The 18,415-nt window shown below is 44.8% G+C and overlaps 1 protein-coding gene across 3 annotated transcripts in view; it reads right to left on the bottom strand.

Annotated features, from left to right (window-relative positions):
• Positions 1-1,393: 1,393 nt before the first annotated feature.
• ASPH (aspartate beta-hydroxylase) overlaps positions 1,394-18,415 on the bottom strand; it is a 101,431-nt gene continuing 84,409 nt past the window's right edge. For all 3 annotated transcript variants that reach the window (XM_081874203.1, XM_081874200.1, XM_081874202.1), the window contains 4 exons: positions 16,558-16,693; positions 14,872-14,963; positions 13,825-13,958; positions 1,394-3,399 (listed from right to left, as the gene is read on the bottom strand). In XM_081874203.1, the coding sequence (XP_081730329.1) occupies positions 3,249-3,399; positions 13,825-13,958; positions 14,872-14,963; positions 16,558-16,693 (513 nt within the window). In that variant the 3' untranslated portion in view covers positions 1,394-3,248. The remainder of the gene's footprint in view (positions 3,400-13,824; positions 13,959-14,871; positions 14,964-16,557; positions 16,694-18,415) is intronic.

Below are 18,415 nucleotides of genomic sequence, written 5' to 3'. Positions count from 1 at the left end.
TTATTTTTATAGCCCAAGAATATTAAAAGAAGCATTATGGAATAGCATCCATGGGTACCCAAACAAGCAATTTCAACTCAGATAATAAACCTTAAAATGGAAAAATAAATAAGTAGACCTTTGTGTGGATTGTAAATGTACCCAAAAGGCCAGGACAGAACATAACAGGAAGTTTTTTTGCAACTGCCAAGGTTAGCATAAGGATAGTGCTTAAAAGGTTATTTCTGGCAGTGTTAGTTGGACATGTGGCTTTTGAAAGTGCTTCTTCCATTAGCAGCATGATGCAGAACTCTAGGAAGCGTACAATGGTAACAAGGAAAGGTCAAGGTTGACTCATATATAGACTGTATATTTGTTTGTTCTGCAGGGTTTTATTTGGTGTGTTTTTTAGTATAGTGCCAAAACCTGTCCTCCAAAATTTCAAACGTTTTCTTTCCCCATGAAAGCTTTCATTTTCCTGCCTTGCTGACAGCATGCTGGATAATTTCAGCTGGGGGTGAACTTGCACAGTGCTCATTGTACAATGGCAGTAGTGGCATGCAGTGATTTTTTTCATAGGAGAAGAGTTAGGGCCAGAGGCGCCAGCTTACGAGGGCAATGGGGGAACTGACGCTGCACTCGTGATGTCGGAACGTCCTGACGTCGTGCACATGAGCATCGCACCTCCCTAAATTGGGCAGAAATTCCCCAGGCTTTGGGAAGGAGGTCCCAGGCTTTAATAATTCAATACTCTAATTTACCAGGAACATTTAGGGCACTAGTCTACTCCCCTTGTCCACTGACTGCACACCACTGAATGGCAGATGGCAGTGAGGGAGGTTCCCCCCCTCCATTAAAACATTTCACCTGTGTTCCTCAGCCTCCCTGGCTGCCAGTGTTTCCTGATTTGAAAAAAGGCCCATGGGAGAAGTTACCTCACGGCACCTTCCCCTGAAGTTTAAATGAAGTACAGGAAGCTTGAGAGGGTGGCTGCCAAGCACCTGAGATGGGAGTACTTGCCAGTTTTGTTTTTAAGTAAATTCCTTCTTTTTCCTATATTATTATTATTATTATTAAGCACAAACTTAGCACACTGATTTCTTTCAAAGCAAAAGTAATTTTTAAAAACAACAACTCATCATGAGGTTTTCAGGAAGTGTGGGCCCCTTGCAAGTCTTTCTACAGTGCAGACCTGTAGAAAGATGACATGTAGAATGAAACAAATGACTCAGAAAACCTCCTGCTACTTCAATAAGTGTCTTTTTGTAAATAAGTGTGAGAACACCCCCCACCAACTCTACCCATGAGAATTTCAACAAAATTTCCTCTCTCCTTTGATAATTTTTTTTAATGCAGTGTCTTTTCTCACTGGTGAGGAATGGTAGAAAAAACACAGAAGAAGGCCAACACAACATTTGTTTTTATGTAAGCTTCATTTATTCCAGCAGCAACAGCAATTTTTGCTATCAATGCAAAAATTAGAAACTATTTCAGTGCTGAAGCTACTAACATATATGAAAAAATCCACACTGCCACAAAGAAGGCACTTGTTTAATGCACAATATACCACAGCACGTAATGGGCAACCATTAGCTTGTAGGTGCACATTTAGAGTAGATTGCTATATTCCATTTGCCTTCCACATGCAGTAATTGTTTTCAGGCAAAACTGAGATAAGGTAACACTGAACAATGCTGAGCTAATGAGGGCTACAGAAAAATGTAGCCTGTGGTTTCCCAGATGGAACAACACATACTTCTTCACACTTTCATTTTAGGCCTTCCATCTGTACTTAGGAAAGAAAAGGCAGCTATTTATAAACATTATACATAGGAATCTTTCCATTCAATGAAACAAATGACAACAACAGGGCCCTGGATTCAATCTGTACAAAATACTGACCATTCTATTTGAAAATATTACTCCGTCATGGCCGTAGCAAATATTTATTTTCATGTCATCAGTTTAGGTAACATCTCAGAACTTCAGCTTCTATAATTTCAAAAGCATAGCACTATAAAACCCAGCACATGTATACATTGGCACGTTTCTGCTCATAAAATTAAAATTGTAATGTATATTTTGGTCAGAGAGTATGAACTGCCTTGTTGTTGGTCATAATTGTAAAAAGTCTAACCAAAGCTGCTTTGGTGCTGATCCTGTGCACCACACTTCACTAATTCAAAGGCAAAACTGAGAAGCGAATATGAAAGCGAGGTCAGCCCCCACTCCCCCCGCTCAGGTGGATTGAAACAACCATGTGGGTGTCACTTCAAGTAACGATACCTGTATCCAAACTGAATGCTTCCTCTACCACATACGCCACTGTACGATATGAAACTGGCCACACTTGTGAATAGAAATGCCATAACAATAGACTGGAAGCAAATTGGTTCCAAATGTGATCCTCCTCACAGCCTGCACAGTCCCTTAATAAGAAAATGTGCTTCCCATTTAAGTGAAATTTTTTTTGCTGTATTGGAAAGGGCCACCAGACCTTTTTTATGAGGAAGACACAGACATATCAGAGCTGGGTTATAAGTACTGCTCAGCAGAAACTGAACAAGGCAAATGCATATTGTGCCTTCTCACTTGGAAGGCAAAGGCCGAACTCAATAAAATGAAGAGCAGCTCCATAAGGCGTCATCTCTGCAAAATTAACATGGATTGCCATTATTACAAAAGAAAATTACAAAAGGAAAGTGGTTCATAAAGAGCAGGAAAATGGTATCCATATACGATACAAAAATACTATGATCTTTTAAAAAATACAATACCAAATCATCCACTCACATTATCTACAACTCACACTATCAGTTCATTCACTTAAATCTAAATTCATTTCTACACATTCTAGTATGACAAATTTCCAAAATGCTTGCAAGTAACACGTTATGAGTGTCCTTAGAAGGATATAGAAGCACTGATGTCCTTTATGTTTACACACAAGCATTAGTAGTTACGTGACTAGTACACCAAGTGTATGCTTAGCAGTGGTAAGCATAATGCTGGCATAACAAATATTGGCATAAGTCTTATTTTGATATATGGCACAGGATATTCTTTGGCTGACAAAAGAATAGGAATCTGTACTTGCAGCATGAATACAGAGCTATCAGATCAGTGCCTTATAAAGCACAGAATAGGATGCTTTAAAGTCCATGCCCAGATTACTTCATACATACAATTCAGGTTTCTTTCTTTTTTAATGAGACCAGCACTTCCAAACATAAAATGTAGACCTCAACAGGGAAAGCCTCAAGCATCCTTCAAATGGCTGGAAGGGAGTGCCTCTGTTGCGATGTTAACTCTGGATGCCAAACATCCACAATGAATATCAGGCGATAAGCATCAGCATCCTGCCACACTTCATGTTCAAAAGAGTCATCAAAGATAAGGATTTTCCCTTCTTCCCAGAACCTGAAAGACAGAGAAGCCATCCTTTATTTGCTGCCTCAAGAACCACATCTCCATTCTAGATGAAAACCATGCACAGATGACCCTGGAGCTAGTAGCTTTACTCTGGAAGAGCTTGATATTAGCTCTTCCATACAAAAAGAAGAATTGCACTACTCCATAAAGGCAGATGTATGATATAAAATATGTGGTAGAATGCACATCCACATTGATCCAGAATCTGTAGCAGATTCTCTACATTGTGTTTACTTATTGTTTGATTGGGTTAGATTCTAATTTAAAGCTCTTCACACAATCTCCTCATATATGCTGAGAAAAGGTAGGGTGCAAATGTAATATATTCAGCAACCAAGTTTGGTAAGTCTGAAGAACTGTTCATCTGTTTAAGCATCATAGTGAAAAACTTTGAGAGGAAAGATCAATATCAAGGAAAAAGAAAACAAGTATGGTAATTTTCCAAAGCAAATCTAGTCTAATAAAGCAATATGTACAAATTAATTCTTAGAAGAGCAAATGAACACACAAGACTCACTTTGACTCACTTTTATGAAACCATCTTACTAGCAAAAACCCGAAGCAGACATTAATAAACTTATAATCCATCAATGAATAATCTTCCTTTTCTATGATGAGGGTCACATGCCCTCAAATGTAATCTGTCATAGGCTGCATGCCAGGAGTCACAGGAGCCAGAGTCAACGATGGGCAGAGCTAGAGTGAAAAGTGTTCAAATGGGAATACGACTTCTATCCTATAATGAAGCAATGAAGCTAGTATTTCATAGAATCATAGAACTGTAGAGTTGGAAGGTATCCCAAGGGCCATCTAGTCCAACCCTCTGCTACACAGGAATCTCAACTAAATCATATCCAACTTCTACTTAAAAACTTCCAAGAAGAGTCTGTCACCTCGATGTGACAAAAATACGGTCATCATCTACCTATTTTTTAAAATCAACTAGAAATCTAGAAACTTGGCTTATGGCATGTCTTCAGTCTGTGAGATATATGTTGATTGAGTCATTCAAGAAGCACTATTTCTGAAAACAGTTTCCTACACAATGGTGAAGATCAGTGCAAATATGGCCGGCTTTTTAGTATTTGCAGAGGTCTCATCGTGCCCTTTGCAGAGTTGCATTATATCAGTTCATAGCATATTTCCTGAGCTTGGCCCAGTGTTGTCTAATCTAGCTGCCACTGAGGCCCACTTTTCCTTTCCCTCGTCCCCCAATTTCAGTTTGCAGGATGTGACAACCTTGGACCTCTTTGAAATAATAATTCTCCAGTGACAGCGACCTTCTTGGAAAGAGATGCTGCCTTGCCTCACTGGTTCTACCATACACAAGTATGACAGACCTCTTTGGGTCAGATGAGTTTTCTCTTTGATTCACACCATTAATTTGGCCTCTTGATGGGACACTGCAAGGCTTCCCCCATGAGGTTCAAGTTTACACAGAACACATTATATTTCTAACCACCATTTCCTCCTTTTTTCATGATCCTGTGAACAGGAAACCTTAGGAGCATCCTGACGATCTCTTAATTCCTCCAAAGTCTGCGACTGGCAAAGTCTCTGATTAGTACTCTGAAAGTAGAGCTTGTACCCCAGTTCTCAACTCAGGGATTATCCTACGGAAGCAGAAAGCAATAGGCAAGAATATCCATTGCTCACCTCACTCCAACATTGCCCTAGTTCTACAATGAGAGCAGGCAACAGTCTTCTCATAATTAATCTCTGATGAGTATGAGACTGAGCTTTAAATACTGCAAACAGCCCTGGACATCACATTACCATAAAGATTTAAAGAGAAGAAAATTCAAGAGAGAGCAATAAACAGAGGAAGCAATTAGAGGAAAGGATTAAAGCTTCACAATTGGAAAGATGTTCAGAAGTGGTTTGTTCACCCTACTTAAAAGGGACTTTCTTTCAACTAAATTCATAGCACTGAATATTTTGGCTGATACTTTGACTAATGGAAAATACAATACAGTGGGAGTGTCATAATCAAGAAAGAAAACTCATTTGTTTAAACTGATTTTAAAAAGTGATGGCTATGGGGAATCTTGATCCTAAATTTACATACCAGAACTTTGGATAGCTGCTTCAAGTGTTGTTTTAATAGAAAAGTGGGAATAAATGTTAATTCTAATCCAGATATACGAAACCCAAGGATTAAAATAGTCGTCCTGTAAACTGGCATGCAGGATTATAGGCAACATCATGCCAGTTCTTAAATTTAGCTTCTGTCTAATTCTGGTGGAAAGCAGGAGACAAAATTGCATAAGAAAGTGACTCTATTTAAAGGGGGGAAAGGTTTGTTTGTTTTTATTTAAAAAAAATTGCATTAATTAGCCACCAAAAGTTCTGATTCTTGAGAAAAACACTAGTGCAAGAGAAGTGTTGCTGTCGAAAATTTGAAGAGGATTCTGTCATTTACATAGCCTTGAAAGAGATTGCTACACACCCAAACAAAACAAAACAAAACAGCTACAGAATTGCCAGGGCCATTAATTGGTTTCTGGGATCAATTGCTCAACCTACCACTGAAATGCAAATAAATGTGGGTTTTTGTTGTGTGTATGCCACAGTATATTGTGAATGAAAAGTACCATAATGTGATAATCACAACATGATATCGTACTGTCAGGGAACTGCCATCGGAAAGGCAGGCGGTGGAAGGGCTCTCGGACGCTAAGAGAGACTCGGCAGCAGAGGAAGGTACCAGCAGGGGGAGAGAAGGAGCTCAGAGAGAAAGTGAGTCGGAGGGAGGGCTCCGAGAGACTTCTAGTGAAAACAGTGGAGAAGTCTCAGGACCCCCCATAGGTACACCCACTCCTCGCCGGAAACTGTCGCGCCGAGAATCCCGAAGACGCGTTTCCGTTAAGGAACTTTTATGTTGGAGCAGATTCCACAATCGCCCACTGTCGGATTCTGCCAGCGATTAAGGGAGTCATGTTTAAGGGGCTCCGCTTAAGACAGAGTTTTGAGAACCATGCCCAAGCTCTGAGGGACTAAGCTTTTACGCACAAGCAGCTCATCATCCCATCACAGCAATCCGACAGTCCCTGAAAGCCGCTTGTGCAAAGAGAGGCATCATGAGCAACCCAACCGGAGCCGGAGACGCAGGAGGAGCTGGAGCGGGTCCAAGCCTGGAAGAAAGGTACAGGGTGTTGGAGCTCCAGCTAGTGCTGCAAACGGCGAGGCTTGAAGAGAGGCGGGCTCAGGATGCAGACAAGGGAAAAACCACCCCACTCGCAAGGAAGGTGCCAGGGTTGGTACAAAAGTTTGGGGTGATCCCAGAAATTATCAAGCCTTTAGGACAGAGATGCAATACGCCCTCAATCTGCAGTTTGATGACTTTCCCGATGAGGAATCGAGAGTGGCGTTTGTCATTGGGCATCTCGAAGGGGGGGGGGGCGAAAGACTGGGTGAGGCCCCTGATGGCAGCAAATAATGACGCTCTAAAAGACTCGAGAAAGTTTTTTCGCGCCATGGACCTGATGTTTTCCAGCGAGATTGAACAAGGGGTGGTGCGCAGACAGTTGATGGCGTGTAAACAGGGGAACCGATCCATCTGAGAGTACTGGACAGAGTTTACCATGCTGATCCATAAATTGGGGTGGGACCTGTCTGCGGACCCGATACAAATGCTGTTCGAAGAAGGTTTATCCTCGGCAGTGAAGGATGAACTTTCCCGTGCGCCCAGGGCGGAGTCTATGGACCAGCTGACTAAATCCGCGCTTGCCATAGGAGTGGGCCAGGAGGCGAGAGCCTTGGAGAAGCGGGAAGGGAAAGGGGAACGTTGGAGTGAGTTCTGCATTCCAGAGATGCCAGAGCAGCATTCCCCGCCAGTAGAACCGATGGAGATTGGAACAGCGCGCGCGCGCGGAGTTTCAAACACCAACGAAGGGCGGAAGAAGGAGGGAAAGAGCGCCAAGAAATGTTTCCTCTGCCAACAGCCAGGTCACTTTGCCAGAGTCTGCCCTCAAAGGAAGGGATGGCAAGGAATGGCGGGAGCTGTTGGGGGTGAAGAAGAGGGGGTTAAGGAGCAGGTAAAAGCCAACGCCTGGTTGCCAGCATCGGGGCACAGCAGCCAGGCCAAAGATCAGTTAATGTGCCCAAGCCTGAACCCCCAAGACCAGCTGTCAGAGCTGCCTCTAGGTCCCAGCTCACAGAGTACCAACGCCAGGCTGATGTTATGTACAAAAGTCTTTATTGAAGTTTAATTTCCATTTCAAAGCCAGAGCGTGCAGCCCTAAGTCTAGACTCTAGATCGGCGAAGTCCCGTCTGAGTCTCCGCCCCTTCCACACCAGTTTAAGATCCTAGCCCTGCTCCACCTCCTGCGCTGCTCTCTTCTCCTCTGGGTCCTCCTGCCCTCTGGGGCATTGCCCTTTCTGGACTCTTCCGACGCTGAGTCGCTTAGCTCCTCCCCCTGCCTCCGGCGTGCTTTAGGACCCGGTTCCCAATCCTCACTCTCTGCTGTCCCACGCTCCTGTACATTTGAACTTGCTTCTCGCGCCAACCCAGTGACCTTTCTCCTAACCGTTACACTACTTCTATCACTGCTTCCCTCTTCCGTGACACTGGCCGGATCTGACCTCCCTTCCGTTGTCCGACTCTCCGAGGGAGGCGTGGTAGGCTCTGCCTCGTCTCCTCTCCCTGGTGGGGAAAGCACTGGCCCCGATGCCTGGGACTCTTCCCCCCCACTCTGCTCTGGTGGGGAAGCTGGTCCTGATTTCCAACTACTGCTCTGGGAGTCCCTGCTGCCCCCTTGCTCCTGGGGCGTTCCCCTTGGGACCCCCCTGCCCCTGGCCACTGGCGCTCCCTTCTGTGAATCTTCCGATTCGCTGGAGAGGCTCATGGAATCCCTCGGACCACTGTCCCCTCCTACGCTCCCTTCGGATTCCTCCCCCTCGCTCTCCATCTCCCATCTTCCCTGTGCCTCAGCTCCTGAGCCCCTGACACCAGCGCTTGTCGTAGAGGTGGTGCTAGAGCTACCAAACGGACATCCGCTAAAGATAAAGGCGCTATTGGACTCAGGCAGCTCCTGCAATTTTATGAGCAAGGAGTTTGCAGCTGAACACCAGATACAGACTATCCCTTTAAGTAACCCTTTGCAGGTGACAACGATTGATGGGAGGGAACTGTTGGGTGGAGAAGTTAACCAACAAACTGTCCCCATGATAATGAAGGTGGCAAGACACACGGAGGTGATAGCGTTTAATGTGGCCACCCTGGGAGGAGCGCCCATCATATTGGGAATGAGCTGGCTAGCACTGCATGATCCGCTAGTGGGATGGCACCAGCGGGTAGTTTCCTTTGGGTCAGCACATTGCCTAGCACACTGCAAGGGGGGAGAGGCTCAGGGAGGAGCCCAGGCCACCCTAGCAGGGATGGAAGTAGCAGATAAAGGGAAGGTACCACGACAATACGCCGACCTGGGTAATGTCTTCAGCGAAAGAGAAGCAGATAAACTGCCCCCGCATAGACCCTTTGACTGTCAAATTAACCTACTCCCAGGAGCCCAGCTGCCAGTAGGCAAGCTGTACGCCATGTCCGACAGGGAGATGCAGGAGTTAAGGGAGTTCATTGACAAGAACCTCAAACGAGGTTTCATCAGGGAGTCACGAGCGGTGGGGGGTAGTCCAGTGTTCTTTGTGGACAAAAAAGACACGGATAAACCCAGGTTGGTAGTGGATTACCGGGCCGTAAATGCAGTGTCAGAACCCGTGACCTTCCCCATGCCCAGAATCGATGACATTTTGACCCGAGTGAGGAAGGGGAAAAATTTTACCAAACTGGACCTGAGGGGGGCGTATAACCTGATACGAATGAGAAAGGGAGATGAATGGAAAACTACCATGTTCACCCCCTTGGGGGCCTTTGAGTACCTCGTTATGCCCTTCGGTCTACAGGGGGGCTCAGCCTGTTTTCAATCATTCATGAATCACGTCCTGGGACCTTTACTTTACAAAAACTGTGTGACATTTTTAGATGACGTATTGGTGTACTCAGAGAATGAGGAGCAGCATGTGCGGGACGTAAGAGAGGTACTGAGCAGACTGCAAGCAAACCAGCTGTGGGTGAAACTGGAGAAGTGCCAGTTTCATACCAGAGAGGTGGAATTGCTGGGGTACCGTTTGTCAGACAAGGGATTGGCCATGGATCCCAGCAAAGTTCAAGCGGTACTGGAATGGAAGACACTGAGGACAAAGAAGGACGTGCAAAGGTTCCTGGGGTTCGGGAACTTCTACCGGAAGTTCATCAAGAACTTCGCCCACTTAACGGCGCCCATCACTGATTGTCTCAGCAGCAAGAAGAAATTTGTCTGGACGGAAGAGGCGCAGCGGGCGTTCGAAAGGTTAAAGAAGGCGTTCGCGTCGGAAGAACAACTTTTGCACGTGGATCTGCAACAACCGATGAGAGTAGAAACAGATGCATCAGACCGCGCGGTGGGGGCGGTGCTTCTTCAGCCGGGAAAGGATACGTCGGAATGGAGACCGTGTGCCTTCTTCTCGCGGAAACTGAACAAGTCCGAGAGGAACTACACCGTGTACGACCGAGAACTACTCGCCATTCATGAGGCGTTCCGGAGATGGCGACACTTGCTGATTGGAGCGCAGCACAAGGTCCAAGTGTGCACCGACCACAAAAATCTAGAATACTGGAGAACTGCCCGAGTACTGAACCAGAGACAAGTGAGATGGGCACAGGAGTTCTCCAAATTCCATTTTGAAATTTGCTACATGCCAGGGCCGGAGAATGTCAGAGCGGACGCTCTCTCTCGAAAACCAGAGTATTTAGAGGGGGAGGGAGCGCCAGAGGAGAGACATATCATCCCCGAGGACCACTGGGTGTGTGGGGCGGCATTGGTGGGGCCGAGAGAACTGGTAGAGGGAACCGAGAACGATGTATACGCCCAAGATAAGCTCAGAGGACTCCGGGAAGGGGGAGAGAACACAGGGGGTTTTGAGGAAAGGAACGGAGCGTTGTATTACAAGGGGGCACTGTACATACCCGAAGGAGAACTGAGGGGCCGGGTACTCAAACAATTGCACGAAAGCCCCACAGCGGGGCACTTCGGGCAACACAAAACCATGTTGTTGGTTACCAGGGAGTTTTGGTGGCCCAAGGTGAGGGAAGACGTACGGGAATATGTAAGGGGGTGCGACCGATGCCAGCGGGCAAAAGGGGAGAGGCTGGCACCGGCGGGGCTACTGGAACCCTTACCCACACCAGAAAGGCCATGGGAGGCAGTATCCATAGATTTTATGACGGATCTGCCAAAATCCAAGGGGAAAACAGCTGTCATGGTGGTGGTAGACCTATTAACCAAGATGTGCCACTTTATAGCCTGCTCGCATGTGGTCACAGCGGAAGAAACCGCCAAATTGTTTGTAAAACATATTTTTAGGTTGCATGGCGCCCCCTTGAGGGTGGTCTCAGACCGAGGGAAACAATTTACTTCCAGGTTCTGGAGGAAGCTCATGAGCTTACTGCACGTAGAGGTCAATTTTTCGACTGCCCGACACCCAGAAACAAATGGGCAGGCGGAAAGGGCAAACGGTATTCTACAACAATACCTGAGGTGTTATGTTAATGACAGAGAAAATGATTGGGTAGATAAGTTGGCTCTGGCAGAATTTGCCTACAACAACGCGGAGCATGTGTCCACAGGGATGAGTCCCTTCCTGGCAAATTATGGGTGTCATCCCAGGGCATTTCCAGGAGAAGGAGGGGAAAGATGGAGTGTCCCGGCAGTGGAACACTTTGTAGAAGAGATGGAAGCGATCCACCGGCAGCTCCAACTTAATTTAGAGAGGGCCAAAGAAGAATACAAGAAGCAAGCAGACAGAAACAGACGGGAAGGTGAAACCATAAGGGTGGGGGACCAGGTGTGGTTATCCACCCAAGGGCTGCCGTTCAAGGGCGGGTGTAAGAAATTGAAACCTAAACGGCTGGGACTATTTGAGGTGATACAACAGGTCAACCCAGTGGCATTCAAACTCAGGTTGCCCAACCACATGAAACTGCACCCAGTATTTCACAGGTCCTTACTGTCGCCGTACCGAGAGGGGCGGGAGTGGGGGGGACGTGAGAGGGAGGTTACTCAAACACCAGTCATAGAAGAAAGGGAACGCAACAATCATGTGGCAGAAATCGTCGATTCCAGGTGGAAGGGGAATCACGTGGAGTATTTGGTAGAATGGGAAGGAGAACCGGAGTCAGAGAACACATGGGTACCGGCAGAAGAGGTCAATGACGAGGTTTTAATAGAAACGTTTCATCAACGGTTCCCAAGGAAACCTCAGCCGGTGACACGGTTCAGGAGGGAACACTTCGGCACCACCGATGAGGAAGAGGAGTTCGAAGGGTTCCCAGAATCAGGGCTGGAAGAGGGAATAGACTCCGATGAGGAGGAGTACTCGGGAAGAAGAGACGGGAGTCAGTGGAGAGAAGTGTTCGAGTCCTCTGACGATGAGGGAGCTTCTTTCCGGGGGTTTCCGTCCTCACCGCCCATAGATGAGGGGGCGGGAGGGGGTGAAGGGGGCCCTGGGGGGGGAGGTGGATGTCAGGGAACTGCCATCGGAAAGGCAGGCGGTGGAAGGGCTCTCGGACGCTAAGAGAGACTCGGCAGCAGAGGAAGGTACCAGCAGGGGGAGAGAAGGAGCTCAGAGAGAAAGTGAGTCGGAGGGAGGGCTCCGAGAGACTTCTAGTGAAAACAGTGGAGAAGTCTCAGGACCCCCCATAGGTACACCCACTCCTCGCCGGAAACTGTCGCGCCGAGAATCCCGAAGACGCGTTTCCGTTAAGGAACTTTTATGTTGGAGCAGATTCCACAATCGCCCACTGTCGGATTCTGCCAGCGATTAAGGGAGTCATGTTTAAGGGGCTCCGCTTAAGACAGAGTTTTGAGAACCATGCCCAAGCTCTGAGGGACTAAGCTTTTACGCACAAGCAGCTCATCATCCCATCACACGTACAATTAGGATTATGTCAACACTGGGCTATGTTGGTTGCATCAACTAATGCACATCTCTTACCACTAGACACTCCTGTATTATATGGAACTCTCCTTTGACAGCTTATTAAGTTTAAATTATTTGTATTGTCATATTTCATATTGCATTTTGAATTGCGGCATCTGATCTAGATCATGTTTATCCCTGTAAAAGGGCTGGGTAAGGTTTTTGGAGGGCTTTTCTGCAGTAATATATTATGATTGTGTAATGGCTTTCTTTTTTGTAAGAAGTAAAAACTTGGAATGGAAATGACAAACAATTACTAGGAGAAACTAAACATTCATTAAATTTCTCATTATCAAATTTCTGAGCAACATCCCTTTGCACCTAACTCAGCTCAAACTCCTGGAAACAAATATTATTGTCAATGACTAGTCAATAGGAGCTAACGGCTGCCACAAACTGACATGTGTGGTGCAGTATTTAAATTAGGTATATGCTGGCAAGTGTCCAAAATTTCTGGTGGAAGTAGCTGCAATCACATTATTAATTGCTGGAAAAAAATCCTGCCTTCAAAATAGTAAAGCCTATTCCCCAGAAAATGTATTATTATTTTTTTACATGTTAGGAAGATGATTGGCACTTGTGATTCCCTTCCCATCCCACCCCACGAAAACCACTAACTGGGTTTCTACAATAGTAACAGTTCCAGCTCTAGCATACAATTTTTGAGGTGAGGTGATCAGAACTGTACACTGTATTCCAAAAGTGGTTGCACCATAGATTTGTGTGATGGCATTATGATGTTGGCAGCTTTGTTTTCAAGTCCTTTTCTAATAATCCCTAGGATGGATCCAGTTACAGATGGGTAGCCGTGTTGGTCTGCCATAGTCAAAACAAAATAAAAAAATTCCTTCCAGTAGCACCTTAAAGACCAACTAAGTTAGTTCTAGGTATGAGCTTTCATGTGCATGCACACTTCTTCAGATACACATCTGAAGTGTATCTGAAGAAGTGTGCATGCACACGAAAGAAGTGTATCTGAAGAAGTGTGCATGCACACGAAAGCTCATACCTAGAACTAACTTAGTTGGTCTTTAAGGTGCTACTGGAAGGAATTTTTTTATTTTGTTTTGCCCTAGGATGGAATTTGCCTTTTTCACAATTTCCATACACCGGGTCAGCAGTTCAGAATCATACACACAACTGGATCAGCATTTCCAAGAGCTGAGGAGGGAAGCCATTGTTAAGGTTCATCTGGCTGGGTTTCCCCAGGCACTCTCGGAGGCTTCCAACAGAATATTAAAATACAATAATCTATTAAACATTAAAAGCTTCCCTAAACAGAGTACTGACTCTGTTTGCTGGGGAGCTCTTCCCCTTTGGCTCCTGTCCCCACTCTTATAGTACATGAACTTGCCCACCATAAACCCCAGACCGGAGGATAGGGGAGGAGGGCGATACCTTGTTTCTTCAGCACACCGAATCTGGCACCCTTCTTTTGGAATCACCAAGCCTAGATGCATCCTCAGCCTACAATTTGTAGGCCCTGTGTGAGGCCAGACATGAGTCCCTGGGTGCATGACAGAATATTTGATCTGCAGAGAGAGGCATAGTTTGTGGTTTTTTTAAAAAAACAACAACAGTTCATTAACTTGCAGAGAGTATAGGACTGTGTTCAAACCAATCCAGGCTGACAAGCCAGCACTGCTATGTCATCTTGTGTTAGCAAGCCTGTTCATAACTATGTCCAGGAACCTTGATATAAAGGTTCTTTAACTTCTCCAAAGCACATGATAGGAGCTTTAATTAGAGCTGAATCTCCTAGAGTTACTTTAGAGCTCCAATACAATCCCACCCTCAGGTCACACCAAAAATGGTTTGTTGCCGTGTGTAGGAGCACACTTAATAAGGGGCGAGGGGCGGGGATTGTATTTCTATCAGAATTGTAGGAGTGGGAAGGAAAGTTTAAAACTTGCATCTCTATATGACCCCCCTTGTGCTGCTCAGCTGACTGGGAAACAGCTGAGAGTGGTGAAAGGAGAACTACATGGGGGGGGGGACTTAGGTGATCAGTAGTGTTGTGACCCAGGTAGATGCCATGCAGTGGGCCAGAAGCAACCTGGGGAGTGTAGATTGCACACTTCTGAACAAGAAATAGAAAAAAAGGCAGGTTTCCTTGAGACTATGCATACAGATCAGATAATGTGCATATTGTCCTGGGAACGTACAAAATGCAGTCAATATATGTACATTCCCAAAGGCCTGTTGGGAATTATGCATAATGGCAAGAGAATGTTAAAAATTAAGCCACAATATGCACATTTCCCAAGATGCATAATAACCAGGAAATGTGCACAATCCCCTCTTTACTGAAATATAATGTGCACATTCTCAATGAGGCCTGGAGAATATGCACAATGGCCTGTTATGCACATTAAACACTCAACAATCCCTATAACATCTCTCTCCCCACTCCACTTCTCTCTTCCCCTCTATGTCAGTTAGTACCTGTCCTCTTCTGCATCCAGTGGCCTCTGGAAATCGTTCCAATAAGGCACATGTTTTGGGAACACTCTTGCATGCATTTTCATTTTTTCTTCCTAGAAGGAGGGGGGAAACCACAACTTAAGCACCAGGAATCTGAATTCTTAAAACAAAAGATTAATCAACATTTAAATTCTCCTTCGTTAACCTTCAAAGTTATTCAAACACTTGAAAATTCTCTCTCTGTAAAATTCATAAGTTTATTTAAGTCTATTACAAGTCCACAGACCTTCTAATTCCAAAAACAAATATTGATTCCACGCAAAGAGGGATTGATGGGAAAAGCCTTCCAAATTATGAGAAAGCCCATCCACAGTACATTTTTTCATTGTTAACAATTTGAACAAAAAACATAGTAGGACAAAAACATAGTATCTCTGTAAATTCTGTACAAGTTTCTTATAAATCTAAATAGCTTGGTATACAAAGGTTGCAACTGATTCAGTTACATGAGTGTGTGTGTGTGTGTGTGTGTGTGTGTCAACACCAGGAAGACTGGTGGGCAGAGTTCTGTTGCACTCATGTCTTGCTTGCAGGCCTCCCACAGGTGGCTGTTTGGCCACTGTGCAAACAGCAGGTTGTTGGACTGGATGGGCCTTGGGCCCGATCTTCTAATGATCTTATGTACATGTCAGGGATTGGACTGAAGAAGAGGTTTGGGAATCGCCTCCTCCTTCTCCTCTGCTTCCCTTGGAGGAGGAGGGGTAGTGGGGGGGAGTCACCCCTCCTTCTCCAGTAGTTTCAAGAGAAGAGGGAGATAGGATTGCATTACAGCAGAACGCAGAGCTGCCAAATTATGAGATCTTAGGAGAAGGAGGGGGAGTTGGAGAAATGCCAGCAGAGACTTCCTTGGAGAGAACAGAAGCTCCACCACCACCGAGTACTCGTCGCTCACTTAGAATTCAAGAGCGAAGGGCTCAACGACATTTGACTCCTGAAGCCTCCCATAGAGCCACGGGCTGTTGCTGGAGAAAGGGGATGGGCTCAGAGTGAGCAACATCACCATGGAGTTAAGGACTGGATTGTTTTCCTTGCTCCATGATTACTGAATAAAACCACAAATATGAATTTTCTTGTTTCTTCTTTGATCCTTGATGCTACCGGGGGAGGAGAGAATCCCTCGAGTCTGACAGTACATCACTCTGCTGGAAAGGAAGATTATGTCTCTATAAAAATGTCACAACAGTCACATGCATAGGACAATTTCTAACTTTTTACTGCCATGTGGACAAGCATGATCCTCGTATCAGGAAGTCTCGGGTGCCTCCTGGACTTGCTGTTCCTCTTTTTTGCTGTCAGTTACTTTCCCCCAGTCCTCGTACAAAAGTGGGCAATGGCAGGAATGAGAAGGGTAAGCAGCTTCCACTTGCCTCATCCCCTCCCTTTGTGAGGCTGAATGTACTGGTCACAGAGAGAAAGGACAAGTGAACAAAAAGTGGTGATAGTGTCAAGGAGGATGTGGGCCCACTGAGGCCACCTTGCCCAAATAGATTAGATCCAGCACTTGCTGTAGAACAGCCATGCATTTTCATTTTATTGCAGTCTGACTTCACAGGAACAAACCCATTTCCATTAAAATGACAGCTTTTATTAAAATTGCAGCATGGAACCTGAGTGACCGGAGAGAGGGGAAAATTAGCGCTCACAAACCTTGCTGCCAGAGAGTAAACTGGCTCCAGTCACCTTTCTCCCGCAAGTTCTCATCTTCAGGCAGAAAGAGCCCTTTTCCTTTATCCATCACAGCAAGTCCTTCATCTCGAATCACCTTCCAGTTTCTCTCTAAGGACTGAAAAGGCAAAAAATACCAAATAATACATTAATTTAGTATTTAAAGAGCATTCTGATTTATTTATTTTTACCTTAAAAATACACAGCAGCAGTAAGAAAGCATTTAGCATCGTTAACAAGCTTTCCATTTTCCATTTTCCATTCAGTTAAGGGTTTAAAACAAAACAATTCATGTAGTTTCTTAGTTTCAATTACCTTCGCATCATAAAAATTTCAATAATCCCCAGCCACCTACCAAAGTGTCCTCCACTTTAATTTGCTTTTGATTAGCCGAGGGGGGTGTTCAGCAGATCATTTAATACTATGCGCTAACAAGAGTATTGATCTTCACAGCCACAGCGCACCAGAGTTTTCAATACCAAGAGAGTTAACAGAGCATTGAGAACAATACTTTGAATTCCAGAAATAAATGCAGCACAATGTACACATGTCTTTTAAGTCTGTAATGACATGTGAAATCCTCAGTGTTCCCTCCCCTACTCCACTCTGTTGCAAAAGTTAGCCCCAGACAAGTTGAGAGAGCAGAACATTCCCATAGCCCAAGGTGCAAAGTTAGAGGAGCACCTCTTTTCCAGGGCACTTCCCTCAAATTTCTGATTTGCTGCTAAAGCATCAAGCAGGAGTAACTCCTACAGCAATATGACTTCAACAAATGTTGAGATCCCAAGGCCTTCCCACCTCTATCTCGCCCACATACTGTTTAATGGCATTACAGGAATTCCCTAAAGAAAGGGTAAAGGCATTGTTTTTAGTCCACAAACTTAACTCAAGCAACCAATAGAACTTGCCATCATCACATTTTCCCAAACAAAGCTTTCCACAGATTCTCTATGTACTTATTGATGTTAAGCAGAGTTAATCCTCTTAATTTACAACTTAATTTCATCAGCAAAACAGAATCTTTATCTTCTGTTGCCTAAATGATTTAATTTGTGCATCAGTCTGCCAGGCAATTCTTTTGCTATTTAACATCACAGAGGCACTTGCAAAGCCAGATTATGTGCCATGCAATTAATTGGGCACTGCTTTCATTTCCAAAGAGCAATGCAAATATATTGTGGTTAATGACTGATACCAGCACCTGGCAATGCCCAATGTAACAAGGTGTCGGAGAAAAGGGAACTGAATCATGGTCTCTCTTATGCAGAATGGTCAACTCTGGTGGTCAACAGATATGAATTTTAGTTCTCCATGGATACTAGTTCTTCAGTCACTTGAGATTCATTCCCTGAAAAGCTTGGGGAAAGCTCAGGTATCCTCATTTGTGTGAAATATGTGCACCATTATTGAGCCTCCCTCAAGTGTAGAAAGAAATCTGCATGGTAACTAACTCAATCACACAGGTCAAAGACATTCCAGATTGCTTTGCAAACTGACAATATAGGACATTGTTTAATCAATCATTTCCAGTTAGTTGGTTATTATCTAAGAATGGCACTGCTGTGATCCTTCCTAAATGTCAAAGCAGCATTATTAGGAAAATGTACAAAGTTACCTGCCTTCTTTCTTTCTTTTTGCTGCCAACAATATTTCTGATGACACTAGAATAAACTGACAGTACTTTTAATGATCTGTATGTAATCTAAACAATATACTGAGGACTGACAAAGGTATACCACTTGATTTGCTTGAATCAATAATAATGTACTATAGGATGTCAGAACAGAAGCTGACAGGATCAGGTAAGGGAATATCAATTCACCAACACAGGGAACAGCTT

The sequence above is a fragment of the Podarcis erhardii genome (genome assembly GCF_964252035.2).
Source record: "Podarcis erhardii genome assembly, chromosome: 8".
Taxonomy (NCBI): domain Eukaryota; kingdom Metazoa; phylum Chordata; class Lepidosauria; order Squamata; family Lacertidae; genus Podarcis; species Podarcis erhardii.
The sequence above is the reverse complement of the archived record's forward strand: the minus strand, read 5'-3'. Positions and strand labels throughout refer to the sequence as shown.